The sequence below is a fragment of the Tinamus guttatus genome, unplaced genomic scaffold (assembly GCF_059628265.1).
Source record: "Tinamus guttatus ecotype Peru unplaced genomic scaffold, ASM5962826v1 Tinamus_guttatus_pri_ptg000246l, whole genome shotgun sequence".
In the NCBI taxonomy this organism is placed as follows: domain Eukaryota; kingdom Metazoa; phylum Chordata; class Aves; order Tinamiformes; family Tinamidae; genus Tinamus; species Tinamus guttatus.
The window spans coordinates 3,167,376-3,193,382 of NW_028288780.1; the positions used below are offsets into that span (position 1 = coordinate 3,167,376).

Below are 26,007 nucleotides of genomic sequence, written 5' to 3' on the forward strand. Positions count from 1 at the left end.
AGTTGGCGTTTTAAAAAAAAACATTCATATTCATTACATAAATAACACCTGGCACTTCAATGGGACTCCACTGGACAAACGCCTTAAGCTTTAAAACCTGTGCTTGATCCAAAATTGTGTCAAGATCCATTTTGTTGTACTTGAACATATTCAAAACATTCAAGACCTCCACATGACAGAAAAAAAAAAAAAAAAAAAGAGAGAGAGAAGGCAAAAATAAGGCTGTGTGTTAAGACAGTGGATTAAGTTCATATAGCAGCATTTTAGCTCCTGTGTAGTTCGGCCAGCTATTTCTGGGTGCAGTTTCACTTTAGTCATTCACTGCGACAGTAACTAATTTTCAGAAAGGAAAAGAATGAAAACGATGTCAAAAATTTAGAGTAGGATTACTTATCGAATTCAGACCATCCCTTAAAAAAAAAAAAAGCAAAAACCCAAACCTATAGTCAGAATAGTTACATAGATACTTGATTAAAAACATAACCACATTAGAATTGCCTGTTCCAGCTTATAAAAATACTACTTTCTGTCACTTCTCTATGTATTTCATTGTGATAGTCAAGCTAGCTTGAACAAGCAATTTAAGCAGTCCTATAACAGCAGCACAGTTAAAGAAAAAACACTGCCTAAAGGGAATTGGGCCTGAAGCTTTACAACAAATAAAAATTAGATTCCTATCAAAGTTAATCCCTGCTGGAGGCCCATTCTTCCTCTGACAATGCCACGGCATTGATCATACAAGGCCTTACTGAAAGTGCCAAAGCCAAAATTACATAATTAAACAAAAGTGCATGAAGTAACAGTGAGCCAAACGCTCATGTAGTACAGTATCTGATCTGAAGTTTGAGTAGTGGCCCAGGTGGTGAGGCCAGTCTTCCATACATAAAATGTACCATTTTGTTTTTGTAGGCGAAATACCCAGAATGGCCCCCACAAGTGCAGATGAATGGTTATCTTCGGGTATATGTTTGTATACAATATCCTAATTCATGGATTTTATTATATAAAAAAAACTAGTTTGGACTGAAACTAATTGAGAATAGAATCCACTATAATGTCAGAAGAAGAGAAATTTTTGTGGTTACATGTAAACTTGTGATAAGCTTTTTCAAGAAAAGGGTACATGAACGGCAATAAGGATGGGATACAATAAGGAGCAGGAAGGGCCTGTTTATGTGAAGGTCAGCCCAGCCTCATTGTACACTTTGAAGACCTTCTCAATTGCATTGACATAGGCAGCTGTTCTCAGGTCCAGCCCCAAGTTGTACTTCATGGCAGTGCGCATGATTTGCTGAAACACAAGAAGTTTATATAAGATTTCTGCAAGTTTCTTCATTTGAGCTACACTAGCTTTTTCTTAGGGGATCTTGGCAGGAGTATAACAGCCCTGGACTGATATGAGAGTTTAGAGCTTCTGAGGATCAAGTCTAAGATTTCTTATTTCCCCTTATATCTGAGACGCGAAAATCTTTCCTAGACTTCCCCATTGCTCCTTTTTGATCTTAGATCAATCCGTACCCAAATATAGGGGCAGACAGTAAATTTCACTCGCCTCTGTCCCACCAGCTAAAACTACTGTGCAAAGGGATCAATGTGAACGCGGTGATGGCCAAGTAAAGCTCTCTCTGCTGTTTGTCCCGCATCACTTAAGCACAAGAGGCCAGTGAATATATTTCTAATTACTACAGCTTCTACTAGAAATTACTTTCTGATTTTGTGTGTTAGTCTGTAACGAGTGTCTGCTGGTGCCCAGCTGGCCATGCCCGCAGGCATCGGGCAGTGACGTCCGTTACCATGAACTGTTTATCCACTCCTTTTGGTGGAAGGAAGTTCTGCACAACATGCTCTGCTACTGTTGCAAAGCCCCTTAAGTTGTCCTTGTCCTACAAGGACACTTTCTTAACGTGGTATTTACCCGGGCAGAGCGCTCCATTGTGTATGCCAGACCAGAATGGACGATATCTTTCTCAGATGCACCCTGCAAGAATGAGGAAGAAAATCAGGGTTAAATTCAAAGGAGAAAAAAGGACTAGGCCTGTACTAGGGATAATGACATGTTAGATTCTCATGATTATTGAAACTTGATCTTGTTTTCTTTTAATGACTGATGCAAGACTTAAAAATATATCAACTTTACTGTGTTACTCAGAGGGCTAATGGGTAAATTCAATCCTAAAACCTCAGATGCAGTGAGTCTAAAATCCAAGGTAGTAACAATGTTCTTTAGTGTTATTACAAGAGAAAAAAAGAAAAAGGCTGTATTTGGTATTTTTAAAAAGGACACAAGTTTTTGCCATTTAAATAGAGATCTAAAACTACAAAGCAGTTATCAATATGAAGCAAAGTCTATATTAAAACTGTAGCTTTTTAACAATATTGGAGATACTTTGCCTTGGATAGAAAAAAATAAAAAGGCTTCCAGCTCTCCTGAGCAGTTAAGATCCAGTCCTTTAAGTGTTTGGCCATACAGGTAATTGCACTTAGCACCTTGATGTAAAACTCATCCCTAACAGCTCCAAGGGAGGATTTAGACTGCAGTCTCAACACCAGGATACAGCTACAGGAACAGCCAAAAAACACAGCAACTACTCACTGATATCCTGTCCTGAAATTCTGCTGTAGGCACCACTGGAATAGTTCCACCATGCTTCCCAAATTTTCTTTCCAAGCTTTCCTGGACAGACACTAGAAAAGGGAAAAAGCAAAGGCAAGGTAACCAATGCGTTTGAAATAGGTATCCTCCCCTGCCCTTTCAGCATTCACAGGCATGAAATGCAGATTACAGGGCTGGGGGGGCTGGCGGAAGGCAGCAGATCATCTTATGCTTTGCTTTGTAAGAAAAAGGCAAGATGTTAATTCTATAGTTTTATATGTGAACGCCTCCGATATGAGTATCAATATTCCAGGATTACTGCTCTGGGATGAAGTCAGATGGTGAGCAGACTGTAGCTGTTACTGATCCTACCTTAGCAGCTTCAGAAAGTTGACAGCAGCTTGACCAACATTCCCAATTTGATAGCATCAGTCGAAATAGTTAAAGCCATAATTTATTCCCCGTTGTATTTCATATCCATGCTACTTATCCCCGTAACTACCTTTCTCTACACAAGTTTCATTTAAAAATAAAGAGAAAATCTGTTGTTTTTCTTTCTTTTTTATTTTTTTTCCATTAAGCCTATTCTCTCCACACCATCAGTATTCTGGCCCACACACTGGGAAGGGCACACAGTGGCCCTAAGTGGAGCAGTAGGCCATAAGCCGGTTTCTGCAGTGCTTCTACCAATGATAGCATTGACTTTCACAGACATTCTCCATTGTTGTATGTGCAGAACAATGTTATCGCTCAAAATTCCGAATACTTCTCAAATACCAAGTGGGTTTGTGGTCAGTATTTTGACAAAAATGAAAAATAAATCACATTAGGAATTACTAGGTGGCAACAGAAAAAGGATGCATTTAATTTAAATCAAGTGAGTTGCAGTTCATTTAAAATGCAGTTCATAGTTAAAATAAAAAGCAAGTGAAAACAGAACTGAGCACTTACTGAGCAAGTGGTAGTTTGAATCCCTTTCGTATTTAAAAGTCAAGCGGCCATAACTGACGTGGTTCAAGTTTTTCAGCCACTCAAAATAGGAGACTGTCACACCACCAGCATTCAAGTAGAGATCCTGCACAGAAACAGAGATGTCTTGCATTGTAGTTAGAAAAAGTAAGCAAAAACATTATGTGCAAAATACTCGTTTAAATTGCAGTAAAGAAGTCAATCTAGTTATTTCTGGGTGACAGTATTTATGTTTTTCCAGAGATTACTTCTGTTGACTTGAAAGTGGACTTTAGAACCCAGTACAGTTTTGTTTGTTGTACTTTAGTACAAGTTTTCAAGCAAGAAAACTAGGGCATCCTTAGGCCATCTCAACTGGTAAAGACCAGAAGAGCAGCTGCTCTTAAGATTTTTTTTTTTTTTTTAACTCGACAGGGACACCCTTTCTCCCAGGTCTTATTCTTTCAAAGACTGTGGGCAACACATAATCCATCAATCTATGATAGCCAGGTTAGCCAGAGCATAGCTTGCAGACATGATGTTTACAAACAATTTTGCTCTGCCTTTCTCTTTTTTTTTTAATGAATTATTTAGTCAGGCAAATAACAACTACTACTCCAGAAGTGAAGACTACAGAACCTATTTAAGAAATACTTGTTCTCCCTTCAGATGATGTAGCCTTCATGGGATAGTTATCTTTGAGCAAGCATTTACTATTGCAGTGAGATCTTTAGGTAATTATCACCCATCTTAAGCAAAATTTTCACCCATTTTCCAGACGTCGGAGGTACTCTTTAAAAAAAAAACAACAACAACATTCAACAAATAACACTTTGCTACGATTTATGGAAACACTACTCCTAACAAAAGTCGACGATCAAACCAGTCTTACAGGGATAACCATGATGTTCCGCTCCAGGAAGATTTTGTCAGCTTCAGGGGTTGTAGGCCCATTGGCACCTTCGGCAATAATCTGAAAGGAATCACAGCAGAGCAACCGCTGAATCAGAGATGTACGTTTGCAGCCACGCTCATCAGTGAATATAGCATTTCAGCAGCCTTTCTCCACTTTGCATTCGACTTCTCTAACTTACTTTCGCTTTGACCTTGTGAGCATTGGCCTTGGTCAACTGCTTCTCGCTGGCAGCAGGGATGAGAATGTCGCAGTCGATCTCCAAGATGCTGCCATCCAGTTGCTGTGCTTTGGGGTAGCCCATGATTGTCCCGTGTTGCTGTCCAAAGGAAACAAATCAATGTTTTTAGCGTGAGCGCTGGTTTTACCTCCCTCCCATCTTCTAGCCTTCTTAAGAGAGAGAGAAGGGAGTAAAAAACAGCACTAGTAAGACAGTACACAACGTAATTCATGCTTAGAAAAGGCAATAGAAGCAGATCACAAAGTGTAGATAGTGATCTAAGTTCCCATGATTGAGGCATAACTGCTCTCTGGACAAAGGTGCTCATGTTGTTTGCTCCCCGACGTATACAAAAACATGTAGTCCCTCTCAACTCCTTAAAATACAAGGTAAACACAATAGCTTTCAAACAACTGAAATGACCCACTAGTCTGCTCCGCACAGGACACATTGCTTTGCCTAAGATTGAAAAATACCCTTTTAGAATTTAGTATTGATGGCTTTTGTCTAGTGAGAGAATCTTTTAATACTTTCAAGAAAGTGGGTTAAAAAGAACAGAAGCACATGACAAATAAGCTCCCGAGGAGATCGTATGCTAGCATCTGTCAGAGGGGCTGTCAGTGCTTCAGCACCGCTCGGCGGGTGGCTCACCAACAGGCAGAGCGCGCGGTGACGCGCTAACGCATGGTTGTGATTCGCACCCAGGAATCCTTCAGGGGCTTCCTGGCCTGGCCTAGTTTAGTCAGAAGAAAGGCAAAATAAGCACCCTCTCCAGTTCTGAAACCAAAATAATTGGCCTGTGCACATGCAAACCCTTTCCCTTTCACAAAGGCAGGTCAAAAGGCAAAAACTGCCCAAGGTTACGATGCAAGCTGGCTGCCAAAGCCGCACCATCGGCTAGCACCAACCACCTGCGTCGTGCTGGCGATTAGGAGAAAGCAAAAAGAACATTCCTGAGCCATCTAGTAATTCCTCATTGTAGCATGATCTAAATATTACAAATTTACACCAGTTTACAGTCATCCTAAGTGCTTGTAAAGCCAACAAAGTTGAAACGTTTCTTCTCTGCTAAATTTCATACCAATTTGTAATCTTCTAGTTCCTTCGGGTCAATCCCATCGGGATTCCAGATAGAACCATTGAACTCTCCAACAGCGACACATTTTGCTCCAAAACGATGCAAGTATCTCATAGAATGCAAGCCCACGTTACCAAACCCCTGAAGGAGGAAAGACATGGGGAGGAGTGGTTAACCCTTTAGTTAAACGGGCAATTACTGCTGGTGTTTTGAGTGGCTTTTTATCTATTGCAAGGGCTCTGCTATATTTAATGTATTTCTGAAGCAATCTCATGCAAAATAGATAGCTTATATTTAAATAATCTTTTATTTCATTGGCACTTTCTACATCTCTTCAGGAGTAGAACACCTCATTCCAGGCCATTACTCCACACAGTGGAAACAGAAGAGCACAAAGGGCAGACCAAACGGTCCCAGGACCCCCATCAGTTTGTAGAAAGATTCAACCCAGAAAAAAAAAAAAAAAAAAGCTCAATATGAAATCCCTGTAGCACATAGCTTCAGTTATCTCTAAGATTCCTTTTTTTCCTCTATCAGAGACAAACTTTGATATAACAATTTGGCATACCCTAGGTCTACAAGCAATAATACAGCCTCATTTTCCTAGAGGAACCTGCAGCTATTTCATTGGCCGTTTTTTGAGTGTCCTGCTCTGCGTTAGGGCCTGTGGGTTAGCCCATGGCCAGCACAAAGAAGCCCCAGGGCAGGCAGAGCTGCTGCCTCCAGGCAGGGCAGGGACCCTCGTTCCAGCCCCTGGTCAGCAGGAGGACAACGCGGAGGTCCCACTGGGCGCCCTGTGGACTCTGTATTTGTAACAGCCACTGAGTCGATACGAAAGACAACTCCAAACAAAGCAGTTGCTCAGACCCTCCATTCAACTACCAGTATCGCTATCAGTTTCTGCTTTCACTACCATTTATTCTATGGTGGAACAGGAACATATTACCTAATTCCTACACTCTTTTCTGATTTTATTTTATTACAGGAAGGTACACCAATTTTTGTTTAGGCAAAAACAGTGCCACAGTTCATTAAAATGTGTGCAGTGCCTTAGTTTAAAGAACTGCTGTAGTAGTAACTCATTTTGGTCTTTGCAACCTATGTTTACACAGACTGGCTTTGTGCCTGTAAGGTGCAATCGAAAGTTCAGTTTTTACAAGAGAGTCCAAAATAAAGGGCACCTCTGTTGTTTGAGAAGCGTTTCTAAAGTTTGAGAGTAAAGGTTAATCTTGAAAGCCGTAAAACTCTAACAAGGTTTATTGCTAAAGCCCATTCTAAAAGCAACTCTACCAGAATTTTCTTCACCACTTTTTCCCTGCAGTTGAAGGAAAAAAAAAAAAGTTACCTGAACAGCAAATGTTTTATCTCCAAAGCCAGGAGTCATTCCCAATATACTCATGTATGATGCTTCATTGATGAAGTTTTCAATTCCATGGAAGAGCCCACGACCAGTTGCGGAAATACGTCCATGGATCCCACCTTGGCTGATGGGCTTACCAGTGACGCATGCGTGTGCATTAATGTCCTGGAAAGCAATGAGAGATTTGTGAGCTAGGGAAGCAATCAAGGAAAGGATAGCTAGAACAAGTTTTGTGCACTTTAGAGACTCAGCGATCCAGGTATTATTAAAGTCAGAAATTGCAGGTTATATATATTTAGTTTACAAAGCCAATTTCCTTCCTGAAGTTGTATGAACAGCTTCTTAGAAGAAAAAAATACTTCAGCAGGTGCCAGGAAAGTTATATAATGCAGTATTAGATGTCATCTAATTGTTTTCGTTGTTGTTGCATCCAAGTTGACTTGAATTTGTGGTTAGTGACACTATTGTGGTTAGTGACACTACTGTTGTGCTGTTAGCAAAGAGCAGACAAATCAGAAAGTTTTGAGGGATGTGCTGCTCAGTATTACCCCCTGTAGCAGTCGTAATTTCCATCATCATTCTTGGCATTTTAACACCTAAAAGGGTTCAGATGCATCTTGGGATTGTTCACAGCTAAAGCCATTTCATTATCTTTAATAGTGTTTAGTGTTCCTTTACACCAAATTCAATTATTTCAAAACACAATATAAGCCTAACACCCTCCTGTTGTCACAACACAGGGATCTGGTTTTATCTAAAAAGTCTAGTACAAAGGTCATGTAGGAAAGGCTAGATAAGTATTTTCTATTTTTACTCAGAAATATATAGCATCCAGCTTCTAAATCTGCTGCGAAATAAAATTGTTTTCTGCATAGCTATCTGGGAACAAATTTAAAGCTGGAGTTGATTTTTTCAGTTGAAACTAGTAATTTGAAACAACCTTCTGTGGCCAGTGGTTCCCATGCTCCCGCCGCTGGGAGGCTGCCCGTGCAAACAGCGCCTTGGCGCCCGCAGCAGCGACCCGGGGGGCTGGGAAGGGACGCGCTGAAAGGAGCTGCCGGCAGCCGGACGGGTCTCTGATCCCCCCGCAGCGCCTTCCCCGGGAGGCTCCCGGCTCTGCGCTGCTTGTGCCAAAGGCACTTCCATGCCAGCGCGCGGAGCGCCAGGAAGGGAAGGCGCACAGCGAGTGGAGGCAGCATGGCATGAGGTGATTAGACCCACAGTGGAAAGCAAAGTACTGACTGCTTGAAAATAGCAGTGAGGCAACCGTAACCTTTACTAGCTCCCCTTTAAAAGCAATAAAAGTGATGCCAGGCTCTTGCACAAAGTTCCTGACTCAGTTTCCCCAACGCGAGCGCCTTGTGTTCATTGAGCTGCTGCTCCCTCTGGTGGCCCTTGTGGTCCCTGGGTGTGCCCACAAGATCCAGGTTGTCAGTAGGAAACAACTTGGCTCGGTTCTCTGAAGCATTACTGAGGTTTCATCCCGTTACTTGCACTGAAACTGTATTTCAGCCTTCCTGATTCACACAGGAGACACTGATCTATAAGCGTGCAAATGAGTGCAGCCTCCTACCACTCATAGGAACGTGTTCATTAAAGTCTCCTCGTATCTCCTACAAGTCAGTCTGATGTGTTGGAAAGTACAGAAGAGTAGAAAGGATGATTTTAATCAAAGACCTTAGCAATGTATAATTCAGTCATCCAGGAACATAAGTTGGATTTTCCAGAACAGTTAACATGGTAGTCATTAAAAACCTGCATCATTTGGCAAGAAACAGCATGAGCTAAGGGCAGGTCTTAAAAGTCACATATTCAGACCTCAGTAAATGTCAGATCCCCAAACTGGCATCATACTTATGTTTTTAAGTCAACTGAAAAAAAAAATGTGTATACGTCAGATGTGCACAGAGTCACACCGAGTCCTCAGGTCTGAACCTTCCCACAGAGCCATCCTCCCACACAGCTGAGCCAGGTCCTTCACACGGCTGCTCTCTTTTCTCTGGGTTGTCATTAGTTTCAGCCTCTGTTCAATGGTGTTTTTTTCTCCAGTTCTCCCTCATTGTCACTTTTATATATTTGGCCATTGTCTTCAGTTTTGTTCTTGGTGTGTCAGCCAGCTAGTTATCTGAAACATCTTCCTCTACAAACTGGTTCTGAGAGATTACTGCACTCTATCCAGCCTTGACAGAGCTCCTGCCTTCCTTCTCTACACCTGGTAATTTTTCACAATAGTTCATGACTCCAACTAGGACTACCATTATCTCTTCCATCTACAACCAAGAAACTCTACAAAAAGAAGCACCTTCCCTTGTGGTTCCAATTCTTTAATTTACTTTTCAGAAAAATATAGCTAAATTCTCTTAGCTGCTTTTGTTCTTCAAGACTAAGACAGTACCTTGCAGAGATAGCTTAGAAACAAAAGAAGGCATTGCAGCCTAATCACTATTATTGTTTTTTAATCTCCAATAGTGGTTTTGTGTGTGTGTGTGTGAAATGTGTTTATCTGTAGGACAGTACAACCTGAGATCACGAGGTGGGAAGAATCAGAAATCTTTTCCTGTATCAATGTTTAATTTTCCACCTAACAAAACGAAGCTGCTTTACAGATCTCCTGTATGTGAACGGACTGTTAACAAAGCCATGTGCAAGTTGTTACCCTTCAGCATCATTCTTAAAAGAGCAAGTCTGCAGTATCCCAGTGAAGGATGCATTTGAGTGCAATGACTATGTTTACTGTATTATAACTTAATACCTTGAGGAAGTAGTTTTCTTAAATTTCTGAAGTTATGCCTGGGGAGTAAGTTGTCCTTTGCACCCTGAGCTGTCCCCTAACCAGTATTTTTTAACTTTTGTAAGGCTTGAAGTTTTTAATGACTGATTTGCATCTAAATGTGTGAATGCCCAAAAGCAAGTAGTGCTTTAGACTTCCCTGGCCAACAGGCAGCTCTGTAGAAAAGCTATTCAACACAAGTAATCCATTTGCTACAGCCTCTTTTTTTCTCCAGAGGACCCCTCAGACTGTATTTCAGATCTAGGACAAGCCATGCCACCCTCTCCGTGATTGGTATGGGCAACAAATACCACAGGACAAGTATTTTGCCAGGAAGAACACTGTCTTGAGAGACCCAAGCAGGCCTTGACCAGACATGCCAGGGAAATACGTGCCAAGCAGTTATAATGCCTGGCTACTGAGGGGCTTGGGGAGGAAATAACTGCCCCTGTATTTCTGAGGAGATGCTGGAAGGGATCACAGAAAGCAAGAATGAAGTATCTTGTAATTTCACAACATGCAATAGCTTAGCCTTTGCCCCAAACTTACATAGTGTCCTATGGTACTGGCATAGGTGTCAGCAATCCAGGACATCTCCCTCTCCCCTGTGCTCATGTCGGGAGCAGGCACATCAACACCAGGTCCTGTTGGCAACAGCAAGACAGCTCTGAAGGTTCAGACATGAACAGTTATCTTCAAATGTTGTTCCCTTGAGAACTGAGCTGGACTTGGCAAATAATTTTCTTATTTAATCCTCAGTTGATTACTAAAGTAACAGGTTTGTTTGGATTCAATTCAGTTGGCAATTGTACAATACAGGAGGCAGTAAAATGAAGATCAGTTTGTCAATGAAAAGTTAAAGTAAGATAATGCATCTGAATCATATTTTTACTTTTTTGATGATGGCTGCTATTAGAACAGAAAGGACATTACTTAGGTATGATCATAAAATGAACAACTGTATGATTGTACATACAATACGTTCAATGTTTTTCTATTAGAATATTTATTCATTTCTATGAATTTCTTTCTCCTCCCTAGCTGAATTTAAAAAAATGTTTAGAAATATTAGCAGGATTTTCTAATCATTGATTTACAGTAAATATTTTAATTTACCTCTCATTTCAAGGAAGGTATTTATCCAACCTATTTAAGGTCAAAGGGTTCTGCTCAGCAAGACTTGAAAACCAAGTGTGCCTCTACAAAGTTGCCTGCTAAATATTTTAAAGATTTTGAAAGTTGTACAGCTCCTACCATAAAGAAAGGAAGGTGAATTTCATCCCACTATTTTAGCTATCACTGAACTAGAAATTGTCGCAGTTAGCATGCAGTATAGTGCATACTATTACACTAGTTACACGTAACATCAATAAGTGCTTTTGAAAGAAGCGTAATATAGATGAGAATCATTCTGGTTTGAGAGCAAGAAAATGCAGATAAATTAATATACATTCTTAAAGGCAGTTAGACACCAGGAATATATGGCAGACACTTGACTAGCTACATGTCCTATGTCATGCCTTCATTTGAAAAAAAACCTTCTGCAGCTAAAGATCCTCCCTTTAATTAGGAGCTGAGCTAATAATGTCCAGTTTTATTTGAGAGAAAACTTTCGCACTGTCACACACCAGCTGGAATGCAGCTCGGGTTTGAGACTCTCAGTGAAACCCCTACTGCCACTGCAAAGGCTGAGGTGCTGTCACAACAGACACCCAGACGTAGCTTCCTCTGCAGCCTGAGGTTGCCAGGGGTGAAGCCATCAAAACTTTCTGGGGTGGATCTTCCATTTCCTTCCTGTTTCCTCTGGTATCTGCCAGAAGCCTGAACTAAGACTACAGGAAAATAGTAACTGTGAGTGGCTCCATATTAGAGATTAAAATTGCAACAAACTTGGTCACGATTTATGATTTACTTGGTTATGATTTATTCTTTTCATCATGTAGTAAGCTGCAATGATGCTATTCTTTGTGGCTCTTTGCTCAAAGTGTTGTACCAAATTATTTACAGCTCCCAAAAATGCAGTTTTTATAGGGATATTTTCTAGTGGACATTTTCAACGTATGGTAAATCAGATTCCTAAATTTTACTATCAAAATTCTACACAACATACCAATGAAACCCTTTTTTGCTAGCTCCATGGTAAATCTTCTCGTGATCTTTTCCAATTCATTATCCTATAAAGAAAATACAATAAATATCACAAGAAATCATTAGTGCTTATGAGCATTTGCTAAAATTAATACCCAAGTGTGAAAAAGCTGCCTTTTCCTTTTAGAAGGAAGGATGATTCATGTGTTTCCGTAGCTGATATGCCACTCCCAAACAATCCGTTGGTAGTCGCAGAGCCCAGGAAAACACTGGACTTTCTCTGGACATTCTGATCCATGACGAATCAGGAATGCAGCACAGAAAACACCTGTGCTTGTAGCAGAGATCTCCAGCAAACAAGTCCCACAGCCCAAGAGATTCAAACCCAGCTACAGCAATAGCGGCCCTGCAGGTCACACAAGCAACAGAGCCCTGAAGTAACTCACACCAATCGTCACATGAGTTTTGAGCTTACACTATCTTATATATATTGGAGCATTCTAGGGCAAGGTGGCAAGCCTGCAGTGAACTTTTTATAAAGCCAAGTTAGCTATTATTTACACTGGAACACTGCGTATAGAGGTTTAATAGACCATAAAACTATTTGTCATAATAAACAAAAACATTAACTTTTTTACGAGAATAGTTTAATTTAAGCCCTTTTTAACAGTATCAACTTTAAAAAAACGAAATAGATTTCAAATGGTATGCAGTCTTCTGATCTTAAGATTTAGAAGTAAAGAACTAAATGACTGAAGTAAACAATTTCTAAAATACTTTTCCTACCCATTGCATGGAGAAACTTAATTTGGCCTCTACGGAGGCAGAAGTGGCAGGAAATTTTAAGTTGCCAATAATACCCTTAAAAGAGCTTTTAAACTGGCTGGCTTCAGTACTGCAGTTAACTGAATTTTTATCTATGGTTAAGCTTACTGTGTAGTTCTTGGGATTGATCTTGACACCAGCCTTTGCCCCACCAAATGGCACATCTACAAGAATGCAAAGGAAAATTATTTTACTCTTTCAACAATAAAGGCAGAACACATCAGTAATTTGTGTGAATCACTATATCTTTGATTTTCACAGTGAATTTAGTTTTGCCATGCTCAGGGCTTCACAAAAGTAAGCTGTAATCTGACCTGGCAGTTCCTTTTAAAAGGGGAAATCTTTAAGGGCAGCTTGAAAATTGTCTTTAAAACTTTATTATTTAAGTCTTGTGTCCTTCAAGCTCTTCTACTTAGTATTTGTAAAAACAGGTTTTACAAACTTGTATACAAACAAGTTTTACAGTTTATTTTGTACTGAGAGTCTTAAATGAAGTTTCTCTATACAAAAGAAGTTTCTCTGTACACGTTTTTTTTTCCATGCACATAATGCTTAGATGCTCTCCAAATTCCCCTGTAATTAAGCAGTCATATATGAATAACACTTTTTTATAACCCATAAAGGAATTTTATCCCTCTCCTCCCTCCAGATCTCCCCTGCCTCAACCCTTCACAGTCTCTGTCCCCTCCCCTTAAAATTACCTCCTCCAAATCCAAGTCTGCCACACATGGCTTTGCCTTCTAGAAACAGTACTTTTATAGGGGGGTAACTAGCAGAGTTTGGATTTTCCAATGAAAATGCAACTTCGTTTGGGCTCAAGAAGTTACAGTAACAGCAGAGGGACTATAAATAATTGTATTTGTCACTGTATGTTTTTTACTCACTTGATGCCAATTTTAGTGAAAGATTAATATCTAAAACTTAATTTCATCCTTCAAATGCCTTTCTTTTCATTACATCAGTAATTACATCAGACTGAGATTCTAGATTGCCTTCTTGCTTGACAAATCACCACTTACCAACCACAGCACATTTGTATGTCATTAGAGATGCCAAGGCTTTCACTTCATCCACGCTAACATCCATACTGTAACGAATACCTGCAAGACACACAGGGAAAAAAAGGGAATTTGCTGAATAGCTTCTTGTGTATTTGTAAATCGGGAAGGCTACATCTAGGCCATCCATCTATGACATGCAAGTATTTATCTTATCAACCCATTTGCCTTAAAATTTTTAAGAGCAATCCCCTGTTCTCTTAAATAAGTAGTTATCTTTTCTTTAGCAGAAATTAAAGACCTCAACAGTTTTCTGCTAACAGTAGCACTCAACCCTGGAATGAAAGAGCATGTTCCGTGGGAGCCAGACCGACAGGTGCCTGTTTTTTAAAGAGATTGATGAAGCCCATCAGCATGCTGTGAGATCTTTAACTTTGAACTCCATTCACTGTTTATACAAGATGAACTGTGTTCCCGCATGTAACTTATCAGTAGAGGTCATAATCAACATCCCTTGGCTAGGGTAATGCCAGCTTCTGTTGAGCTACGAGCTTTGTAACACGCCTGGCCGTGGTCCAGCGCAGCCACTCGTGGCCCTGCCTGCCTGACACAAGCAGCAAGCCATTCTGCTGGTTCAAATGTGAGAGACTAACCCTACCAGCCAGGCAGGGTGTGATCCAGCCAGCCGTCCTGCACCCGGTATGAAACCCAGCACCATCCGCGTTGTCTGCTTCGATTCGTTCAGCAGAACACAAGTGTGCGTTGACAGATGATCCAGATCTGAACTGATGGGTTTGATGGAGGCTCAGATTCAAAACTGGGGACTGTGGCCTTCACGGCAGCTCAGAACCAACTGGAAATGATAATGCAAAGGTAGACACGTCTGGTCACCTGGCTGTCTCCTAAAAGTTTTTTAAGAAATGTTTTCCAACTGTCCAGTAAGTTGACCAATACAAATTTTTAAATCTCTCATTCTAGAGGTAGTTGCAAAGTAAGAAACTTTAGACATGGGGCGCATATACACAGACCTGCAGAGGCCTAAACATGCAGTTTAGGATCCACGCAGATCTCACAAATGCACGAGGCAACAGCTCTGCATGAGCTTCTCTCAAGCTTGATCTTATTATTAGCCCTAACAGAGCTGTGCAGAATTTGTTGTCTCCTCTACTCCCCAAACCCTGCAAAGATGGGCTGCAGGTTGTGCCAGGCTCCGTGGTGGTTTGTAGCAGGCACAGAGTGTCCCTTAGACACTTGGATGAGGCGCCACAAACTCCTATTCTCTGGAGAGGCACATTTTCGGGTCCTCAGAGAGGAAAGAGGCGAGCACACATTATCCCAGCTAAAGCGCCTTGCCCTGGGAAAGCCATTCCTGAATGCTCTGGACACGGTCCTGGCGTCAAGGAAACTGAATGCTGCTCAAGCAAAGCTGAGAGCCCAGCTCTGCTTTCTTATGTGAGTCCAATTAGGGGAAGAAAGCAGCAGGCCTGCATACTGCAGAATGCAAATGTGCAGTGTGCAGGGAGGGACGGTGGGCTGCAGACAGATTAACCAGCTCCTGCCTGGGGCAGCAATAAGATATGGAGGAAGCCCTGAACTCCAGGCCTCCAAGAACCTTTCTGCAGGGAAAACATTGAGATTTAAGCCCCATCAGTCAGTGTGAGACACCCCATACACGGTGTTTCACTCGTGTGGGTTCTGCCTCCTGGGCTGGGGAACCTGCCCGCTCCCCTCGGAGGGGTAGCCCTGGAGCAAGAAGAGCCACCGCACGGCCAGGCCAGGGCAGCGCTCCGGGCCCCGTCCCCAGGCCGGCGGGATGAGCTCTGCCCACGAGGCCCCGCGGTGCCCGCGCAGCCCGCACGCTCGCTCCAGCCTCACCAAGCCCCTCCGCACAGCAGCTCTGCTGGACTCCTGCCAGCACTGCCTCGCAGCCACCCAAAATGCTCTTTATTGCTACGTGGATAGCACCAGGTGGATTGAGAGGTAGGGGTACTTATTGTTTATGGTTTTAACAGGGAAATGGAACACAAAAAAGAACGGCCTCTGAGTCTTTATCATGCAGAAGATCCAATCTGAAAGCCTGATCAAGCAGCAGTGCAGCTTGAGGCTTCACACATGCAGTTCAGTTACATTTCTGTTTTATTGAGGGCAGCTACGTGTTTTATTGCAACAAATATTACACTTTTATACTGGGTGAACTAGGGAAAATGTTCTGAGATTAACACAGTATTGAAAGGCTTTCAGCTGAGGCACCCATAGTCACCCATTTACATGCACCAGAACAGAGGCAACTTTTAGGCTTCAGGCTGAAATTGTCCTTTTTTGTTTTGAGTGAGATTTAGCTTCTTCGGCAGCCCTGTTAAATGGAGGTATTTGTGCTAAGCTACGCGGGCTGATGAGAACCAGGCATCCAAGAGCACTGTGCTTTCCTGCAGGAGGATGCACAAGGATAAAAGACTTCATTACTATTATGTTTGGACATCACTGAAATTTAGTTTGACAGCTTCCTTCTTTGGTATGGGAAGAGTATTGCCATGCATTTGTACAGCTATTTTAGTAGATACACTCAGTAGCTTGATTCTAAAATGGACCACATTCACAGATACAGTACTGTTTTTCTTGCTTTTTTGTTCCTTTTTTTTTTTTTTTCTTCTCCTCCAGAAGATGTGTCATACTTGAGCAATGCAAACCACTGCTACACCGCAAGATTAGCATTTTATAAGCCTGGCAGATCCCACATAGTGGGTCTCTGAAAACTTGTGACTGTTACAGCAAACGAGTTGGACAAAGTAGTTTGAAGAAAGCCTCAAGTTTTGCATGACTCACTGCCATGGAAAATACTTTTCACTGGAAAACATACGTATTCTTTTTCTGGATGAATATTCCCTCTCCTTGCCACACCCCAAGAAGTCAAACACTATGCTGAGCGGTAGGTTGTTTTTGCAATGAACAAAAATTCTACATGAGGAAAACATTTTATTTTAATTTTGTTTCATTACTGGGTAGCATAGAGGGAAGGCTTTATTATCACATTAGCGTCTTTGGTTTTAAAAGCTGTGTTTTGTGGCATTCCATATTTTGGAGATACTATACCTCACTCAGTTATCTCCGTGCTGAGCCCCATAGTTGTTTTGACCACAGCAAAATTTGCTCATGATTTAAGCTTAGTTTATTAGAGAGATGCTATGGATTAATTTTAACATTCCCAAGCAAAGGTAGCAAAGCACTGGTACAGCATTTTTTAAATAAATACCAAAATATTAATGATCAATAAGATTGTAGTTTGGATTCTATGATATAACTGGTGTCTACTGAGATCCTGCACCAGAGTTTAACTGCAATGTCAGGTACCATTTTAAACAGCAATTTGTAGATTAAGGTTTGTACTAAGGACTGTACTAACAGGCATGTAATGAAGATCTTTATTTCAAAGCAAAAGGTAAGCAGTTGTACATGCTAGATTTTACTTTGCACTGATTTTATGTTCCACTGCATTCTGTTTTCAGTGTGCTTACTTAGAGAAAAGATAAACAGAACCAGAGTTTCTATAGAGAACGTGATTACAGTCTTTTGCCTACAAATCTGCAGAAATGCACTTAGGAAAGTTAGTGTTAGGTTTCCTGATCTTCTAGTTCAGTTATCATAGAGAGCAGCTACCCACATGTGCTCTCATCACCAGTAAGGGTGAAGTATTGGAAGACAAGTCTCAAAACTAAGCAGTTACCAAGGTGACAGCTCAGAGCAAGAGGCTTCCTAAGCTACCCCCTCTGCCCCAAGTGTCTGGGGAATCTTGGGACGTCTTCCAAGTGCACCACAACTTTGAGCTTTGCATCTCACGCTGAATTACTCCTACCTAATCAAGGTTTTGTCCTGCTTAGACTTAGTATTTTCTTCTAGTCATAATTATCTTTAGAGCTTTGAGACTAATTTGGGCATTTTACAGGTCATGATTCCTGCTAGCATGGAGCATGTGTAATCCTCACCTCTGTCTGCAAAATCCCCAAACAAAATGCATAAATCGTCTCCAGCATTTATTGCAATATCTTAGATCCCTAAAGTTAGTTTTGTATCCACATATAACATTTTCATTTAGATGAACTTCAGTAGGAAAAGAACTTTGAAAACTTAGGCTCTTTCAGGAAAACACTATTTTCTAAAAACCCCCAAAACACAGTAGTCCTTCCAAGCTTCCCTCCAAGGAAACTGCTTAGCCTTACTTAATTATTTGAAAAGCAACTGGTAAACAGCACCATGACAAACTTGTAGTTATTGTAGACCAAGAAATTGCAGGGAAAGCTAACCAATCAAGGGAACCACATAATTCAACACTGAAAAAAACAATAACTGCACACTAACCAGCAAAAACAACTACTTACTCCTAATTCAAATCACTAGCGGAAGAGATAAAAATATACCTTTCTTCTTAAACAGCATTATCTACGTATCGCCTGGAACAGGGAAAAGTCTCCCCAATGGACACATCCCACCATTCTGATTGAAAAGCAACTCTCTCGTAAAGCAAGTATGTGCTGCATTAGTAAGGTCTTGTGTTTCAAATGCTAAAAAGAGATTTTGTATAGCACCAGCCAGCACTTATTACATGAATTTATGCACTTAGTGCATATCACTAGGAAGTAAAGATAGAGTGCATGTCTCATCTATAAAACTGCCTTAATCCCACATAGAAAAATTAGGTAAGTCATTAAGAGGCAGTAGGAACACTGTAGTAATAAGGACCGAAACAGTGAGATAAAGATATTAATACCATGTGTGGGTGTATAGAGCAGAGAATAACACATGAGTTGGTCTCTACTTCTGTGGTCCAAATGCCATAGGAGTCATAAAAACAAGCCACCGTAGTGCTGACATCAAGTAGGAAAATTCCAAACTGTGCCTAATAGCTTATTTTGTAGCAAGAAAATCTAATTCATGTAGAGCTGCCACAAAGAACACCTGCTAGGAGGACCAGAGAATGAGGGGGTCCAATATGCAAGAGGTTCCCCTCCTCAGCCTCCTAAACCGATGTTTATCAGGGAAGCCCAGTGCTGAGAGAGGTATCATCTCTCTATAAATAGAGAAGGAGCCAACAGTAGCAAGGGAAAACAACTATTTAAGCTCAAGGACAAAGTTGACTAGAGCTGATTATGAATAAACTGAGAGTAAAAAGATTTATAGCCAGAGAAGCAAGGCACAGGCTGTTACTAGAATATTAAAAGTTAAAAAAAAACCAATATGCTTCACTGAGAACTGTGACTCATTTATGAAAAGCCACAAAGTCTATAGGATGCCACTCCTTGTCCTGTTATTCTCCTTACCCCACAGTCTGCAGTTTAAACATAAATCTACTGTTGCACTTATAAACTTGTAAAGTTAGGCATGCTCTGATGGGAAAATATAAACTTGTGAAAATCAGGCACTCATAAGCTTTAGCTATAACACTACAAATGTTATCACAGTTGTGCTAATTACCAGTCTATCTATAAAACTGATTCCATTGAAGTTAGACCAGTTTCCATGGTTTGTTTCAGGTTACAGATGGTCCGTACCTTGGTACGGCTTGGTACATTGTATGGCTGCCAAGATACTGTTCTGTATCTTATCCTCCAAGACCCCCGGGCTACAGACTTTCACACACGCATCACTTGAAAAGCAAAGACACCAACACAACCCCAGGATAAGTGCAGGGTGACAGTACCTGACTGCACTGCTGCTTGCTTCTCCATTTTCAAGGGGGAACAACCTGTGCCACTGAGGTAAAGACAACCCATGGGGTTGTTCTGCTACCACTTTTGCCAATTAAGTCTTTTCTTTTGCAGACAAGTTAAAATCATGATATGTATATACTGTTTTAGACAAGGTAATATGCAAAGAGGCCCCTGATGACTGGGCAGTGATGCTGGTACAAGCCTTAGAGCCCTGCAATGGAAGTGAAGCAAGGGTAGAATTAATATCACCTTGTTTAGTATGAAGCTCAGTAACACACATTTAAGTCAGAAGAAATCCTGGTAGGCAGAAGAGAAACAGCCAAAACCAGAACACAAGAAAGTCTCCTCATGGTGAATAGCTATGTTTGGTAGCAAGCCAGAAAAGCACCATAGAGGAAATCACATTCATTCACCTTCAAGTCAAATGAGCAAATTAACGAAGAGTTACCTGTCTTCAAATACAGATAGGGAACATGATGTTTTGAGTGAAGTACAAGGAAGTTTTCCAAGATGCCAAAACTTCTTTTTACATGAAAGTCAGACTGAATCTACTCTAGAATTGGTAAGGATAGTTTGAAAATATTTCTGAACTGAGGAAGAAGTTGAGACTTAGTGAAGGCAATTTGAATGAGTAAAAGGTTTGAAAAGGTTTTGCTGTTTTACAACTCTGATGAATTTGACTTCACTGATATCAGACCTGCTGGACAGTCAATTAACATAAATAGACTCTTGAAGTTTTATCTCTGCAGTAAATGCTACCAAAGAAGCATGGAATCATTTCCATACTAGGCAGCTATGGACTCAAAAAAAAAACTTATTTGTATTTGCACATTGATTGTTTTTACTAATCTCTTCTCTGAATCTGACCTATTAATGAAAATAGTTGCCAGCAATGACCTCATGAGAAAAGCAGTTTAACCAGTTTTATACGTTCTATAAAACTTGATATAATTATTTGCAAAGATTAAACATTTTAATAGGAACTTCCAGGGCACTTTTTAGCAAGTCATCTGTATTCAGACATCTCATTTCCTGTGCCGTATTTGGTTTTAGTTCTTTAGGCAGCTGCCAGTGCCATGAATAAGAGCAGCTGTGGTTTCCTGTTAGTTCTGGCGACTAGCATGCATGTCACCACATAAGCAAGGGAAAGACTGATCTGACCAGCAACAGTACTTCAGCTCCCCAAGCATCACTCCAATATTATAAATACTCATTTTGGATCATAAGTGACTTTGCAACTTCAGGATTTCCAACATAAAAATGCTTCATATTAAAGATTCCATTTTCTGCAATTTAATTCCTTAGGAATTCAGTAAAACCTGTACTTGGGTGCTGGAGCCAGTATAGTGCAAAATGTAGCCGTTAAATGGATGTATTCAGGACGTTTGTAAACATTCCTAAAGCACAGAGGAAAAAAAAGACTCATCACTTCTTTGAGTTGCATCGGTTTGCAACCCTCAAAATAATTAAAAGATTCTTTTCTAAAACAATGAAATAGAGAAATGGTGCAAGACAGACAGAACTGTTGTTTATGGCTTCTTTCAATTGTATGAAAAAGATTTAAGTTATAAGCTGAAAACAAAGCATGTTTCAGGACTTAGTGCCGGTTTTACTGAAAAGCACTTCTCTTCACCCAATGAAGTGAATCACATGCACTATTGTGTAGTGACAACTGTGTCCAACACAATCAAGTCGACTTATGTTTCTAAATCTGTTTTTGAGGAAGAGAAGAAAGTGGGATGAGTAAGTCATTGTAGAATTTCCTGTTTATAACAACTATACATTAGATTTTTCAAAATAGGGTATTAGAGCTAGGAATAGGGTATTATTTACTTTTTGAACTTGGGTACTTTACTTGTAAAGGATGACAGTCAAGTTTCCCATCAAGGTATGGACCACAACCTACACACAAATTGAAGACTAATTTTGAATCTGTGCTCATTCAGACCAGCCTACATGGTCTGCCCTTCCACTTGTGTAGCAGGCCACGGGTCTTCACTCAGAACTCTTATTTTCCAACCCTGCTGACATTCCCTCTGCTGAGTTCACTGGCAGCATCAGAAGATGAGGTACAGAAAGCCTAAGTCAACGAGCAGTTGAGTTCCCACTGGCAGGTCGGCAGGTATCATTCACATGCCCATGCAAGTTGCTCCACAAAGATCAACCTCACACTCAGTTTGGCACTGTCCAGATTTGGGCTTCACTACTACACAGGCATCGAGGTCTTACAGCAGGGGAGAATCAGCAGGCAGAGAAAATTGAAGGTGATGTTAGAGTCACCTATAACCAAAGGAAACACATTCTTACTGTTAACACGTTAAACTACAAACACTGTAGAAACAGTGGGGTATTGCTCAGCATTCAGAAATCTTATAGCATTTCTTTGGTCTCTGTTTCCTAGAGTAATTCAGCTGTCTTTAGACGCATGGCATTTAAATCAAAAAACTCTTTTACAGTATAAATTCTTAGTTAGTGGCTAAATGTGTAAATGACCTTGCAAGCCAAAACATATACAGAGGTACTAAAAGTATTTCAGTACAGATGTATATCAAGAAATGAGGAAAAAATAAAGGACAACCTTGAGAGCCTAAAAAAACATTTATTTCTCTGAATCATATAACTATACCATACTTTGGCCTTTTGCCTGATCAGTACACAGAACAGTACTTCATACTGTTTAAACAGTGTCTCTCATGGTTCAGCTTTTATTAATAATACCAGGGCATCCCAAGCACTTTTTCTTTAATTGCACTTCAAGATGTAAAATCAAGTTTGATTATATTGATATAATATTTAAAACTTCTGAAATACTCATAAGAGTTTGAAGTATAATGTTCCTTACAACAGTGGGAGATGACCAAGCATACCCACTTGCACATTATTACCTAGCAGAATGAAAGGTTATCTCTTTTCTTAGAAAGATTTTGTTTGGGCAAATCATAAGCACCTTATGGTTTCTAATAATAAGGTGGATCCTAAGAACTTTTCTTTAATAAAATATTTTACTTTTCAATAAGTGCAAAGTTCAAGTTCCTAATTCTGCCACTGGATAGATCTAGGACCCATGTTCCAGCTCTGAAAGTCTTTCTTATAATGTTAACTGATGGCCCTCTTTTAACAGGTAAATATGTGCTCTTTGCTGCTACAATTCCTTACATCAGATTCTGGACTACACAATGTCTGAGAAAGTCATTTCAGGAAGTTTTCTCCTTTCACAATATTATAAACTATAGTTTATATGAAGAGTCTGGTAACTATAATATAAACTATAGTTTATAAAATATAAAAAACTATTACTATGTATTGTTCTTTGCATTTTTTTCTGCAGAAACTAGTAAGATTCTAGTTTCAAAATCACTTTTGGACAAAAGCTCAAGTTCGTGCATTTATGAAGAATCAAGTGTACCACAAATGTAGAAATAGCTTTATCATCCTTTCCCTTTGCAGTTTAAGTAGTTATTATCTACTGACATTTCCTCCCTTATTTTTTCATAACAAGTTTCAAGCATTCCAGCTATTTACTGAACACATACCATATCATATGTTCCATTTAAATTTACGGCAAAGACAGATCTGTCTTCTGATAATGGGCCAGTTCCTAGAGAGCATTAGAAGGTGAAATCCATTAATGAGCACTACACTTAATAGCCTGGAAAAGGAAACAGCATTTGCAGGTCCTTCCCCAACAGCAGGAGGGAAACTGCACAGGAAGAAAAGGACAAAGTCTAATTTCTTCAGCTGACATATCCAATTGCCTGGTAACTTTCAGCACTAACATGGCCATTCTTGTCCTTACTCATGCTGTGCAGAGAAGACTGCATCCCACAGTCACCTTATTTACTTACATTGTATGTTTCAAAAATCGCATTTTACACTCCTAGTTGCATGCAAGCAAAATACCTTCAAGCTCATCAGATGGAGGAAAGTCTTGGACTACTGTAGACTACTAGGACTGGTAATAACTTGCCCTAAGTTTTATTGTGTTTTCTTGAGTTTTAATACAAAGAGATGGGTATATGAAATGCTACTAAAATCAAGAATTTCTCTGAAGAATTTAGGAGCATAACTATCAAAACAGAAGGCATCCCATCACCCATATTTTTTGTTACTGATGTTCATGTGTAGAAAATCAAGATTTTCTCCTCACCTCTGAAGAACAGGGACATGAAATATTAGCAGCTTCTCAATGCCTGATATAACCTTGTTAGTGCATTTGCAGTTGAGCTGCATTTTAATATGTAGCTGTGACTCTGAAGGAGGTAAAAGCAACCGTACAGAAAAGGACTTCATGGACAGCAGCAAAAAACAACTCGACCTGATCAACCACACGAAGCAGTGCAATAGTTACCAGTATTTGCAAGGAAGTTACAGCAGCAGCAGCCGAGCTCCGTGCAGACTTAGCTCCGTGCAGACCAGGCTGCAGCTATGACTAAGTCAGAGGTTGGGAAACTCCTGCTTCAGGCTACCACCAGGAGTTATTTTAAGAGCAAACCTCCACGTTGTTTTGAACTGTTTTTGTTCTCTCCGCTACACAACACAGCCTGATAGAGATGGAAACCACATCAGCAGGACTAACCATTTGTCCCGGAAAGAGAAAGTTCCTGTGTAATACAACCCGCGTCGTACACTCAACAGCTGGGCTGCCTGTCAAAAACATATTTACCCCGAAAACCTCTCCTCTCTGCTCTAGGGGTCACTGGTCTCCATACAACACAAACTCGCAGAGTTTTCACAGGGTCAAAACGGGGCTGCTCTAGGCCAGAGAAAACCTCCGGACTGGGATGATATCTACGCGCTCCTGACCGCGTCTCCCGCGCAGCGCTGCCTAACAGAGTATCCCGGGGGCTCCGTATTTTTTCCCAAGGAGAGGCCGTCCCCCGGGGGCGCACGACGGGCAGGCGGGCTGGGTTTCCCTGCCGTTACGCCCCGCTTTCCTACGCGGCCGAGCTACGGAGCGAGAGGCGCCGTGGCCCCTGCTCGGGCGGCGCGGTGCGCGCAGGGCCGCGGCCGGGCCCAGGGCGGCGCTCACCTCCCTTGCAGGGCGTGCGGTGCTGGCTGTGCTGCGCGCGGTAGCCCTCGATGACCTCCCACTCGCCGTTGTCGCGCTTGATGGGGAAGGAGACGCTGAGCACATGGTTGCAGGGCTTGATGATGCGCAGGATGCCGCGCACGCGGTGCCGCCGCTGCTCCATGCTCTCGCGGGTGCGCAGCCCCTCCACCAGCTTGTCCTCCACGATGCTGGCGCCGCGGTCGAAGAAGCCCTCCACCATCTTGAAGAAGTTGGGGTCGTCCTCCTTGTGGGGCGCCGCCTCGCAGTAGCGGCGCCGCGGGCAGCGCGGGCCGCCCCACGCCGCCCCGCAGGCCGCCCCGCCGCCCGGCTCGGCAGCGGCGGCGGGCAGCAGGGAGCCGGCGGCGAGGCGGCACGCGAGCAGCTCGCCCACGTAGCGGTACATGGCGGAGCGGGCCGCGGCGCTGCGGGCACAATGGGCGCGGGGCCGCCGCCGCCGCCGCCTTTAAACGGCCGCGGGGTGGCGGGCGGGGGGGGATAGCGGCGGCGACACCCCCCTTTCCGCGGCGCCGCACTGCGCCTGCGCGCCCGCGCCACCTCCCCGCCCGCGGCGCGATTCGCGGCGGGGCCGGGGGCGGCGGGGGGGCGTGCCGCGCATGCGCGCTGCGGCGGCCCGCGCCTCCCCCCGCCCCCCCGCCCCGCTACAAAGGCGCTGCCGCCGCGCGCTCATGGTTTCTAACGGCCGGTAACGGCCGCTGCCGGCGGTCTCGCGGCGCGGGGAGGGGCCCTGCTCGCCGTTCTTCCCCAGCCTCGCTTCCTCTCGGCTGCGCTTCCCCTTCCGCTGCGGGGCCGGCCTTGCGCGCGCGCCCTGCGGCTAGCGGCCGTTAACGGTTCTTAACGGTGTCTGCAGCGGGCGCGGGCCTGCGGGGCGCTGGGAGTCCCTCGTGCGCGCCTGCCCCTTTGCTGGGGCCCCGGGGAACTGCCGCCCTCGCAGCACTGGCTCGGCCCCGGCGGCCGTCTGCCCCTTCGCCGCTTTGTAAAACGCAGCGTCTCGCAGTGTGAGTACAGGTGCGAGTATGTGCCTCCGCCGCGCCCAAAGCAGTTCATTTCTTCTCCAGAGAAATGAAAGGGAGAGGCTCTGTGAAAGTCCCCTTCTGAAGGGAACATGTGAGGAAAGTGTAGGTGCTCCGAGTGGGTTTAGCTGTCTGGCCTGGCAAAGTGACTGAGGCTTAAAATTAGCACCTTGTCACCTGCTGATACAGCTATTTTTCTGCTGACTCAGGTAATGCACTGGTAGTGTGTTGCCTTTTATTCAGCCTTGTCCGTAGCAAGGAGCCAATTTAAATGTGAGTCAGGTTTATAAGCAGTGTTAACTCTTTAATATGGTTCTTGGCATTCGCTACTAATGCTATACTCTGCAAGTTTTGAGGAGGAAGATCCACTTTTCAGCTATAGAAAATACACTATATTGCCCTCCCCCCCCCCCCCCCCCGAATTTCTTTCT

At 42.3% G+C, this 26,007-nt stretch overlaps 1 protein-coding gene across 1 annotated transcript; it reads right to left on the bottom strand.

The window, feature by feature from the left end:
- Positions 1-713: 713 nt before the first annotated feature.
- On the bottom strand, positions 714-24,961 carry GLUD1 (glutamate dehydrogenase 1). Its single transcript, XM_088526359.1, has 13 exons — positions 24,525-24,961; positions 13,815-13,895; positions 12,904-12,959; positions 11,993-12,056; positions 10,432-10,526; positions 7,098-7,277; positions 5,756-5,893; positions 4,636-4,773; positions 4,434-4,514; positions 3,545-3,668; positions 2,594-2,685; positions 1,916-1,978; positions 714-1,291 (listed from the first exon to the last, which is right to left on the bottom strand). Exons 1-13 carry the CDS (start codon positions 24,946-24,948, stop codon positions 1,172-1,174), a joined length of 1,656 nt encoding a protein of 551 aa, XP_088382485.1. The 5' UTR covers positions 24,949-24,961; the 3' UTR covers positions 714-1,171.
- Positions 24,962-26,007: the final 1,046 nt, after the last annotated feature.

Excerpts from the sequence above, each read along its gene's own strand:
- GLUD1 (XM_088526359.1), bottom strand. The coding sequence starts at position 24,948 with ATGTACCGCTACGTGGGCGAGCTGCTCGCGTGCCGCCTCGCCGCCGGC. Across the intron at positions 3,669-4,433 it reads GGAACATCATGGTTATCCCT|GATCTCTACTTGAATGCTGG; the intron begins GTAAGACTGGTT and ends GTTTCTGTGCAG. Across the intron at positions 1,292-1,915 it reads CAATGGAGCGCTCTGCCCGG|CAAATCATGCGCACTGCCAT; the intron begins GTAAATACCACG and ends CTTGTGTTTCAG.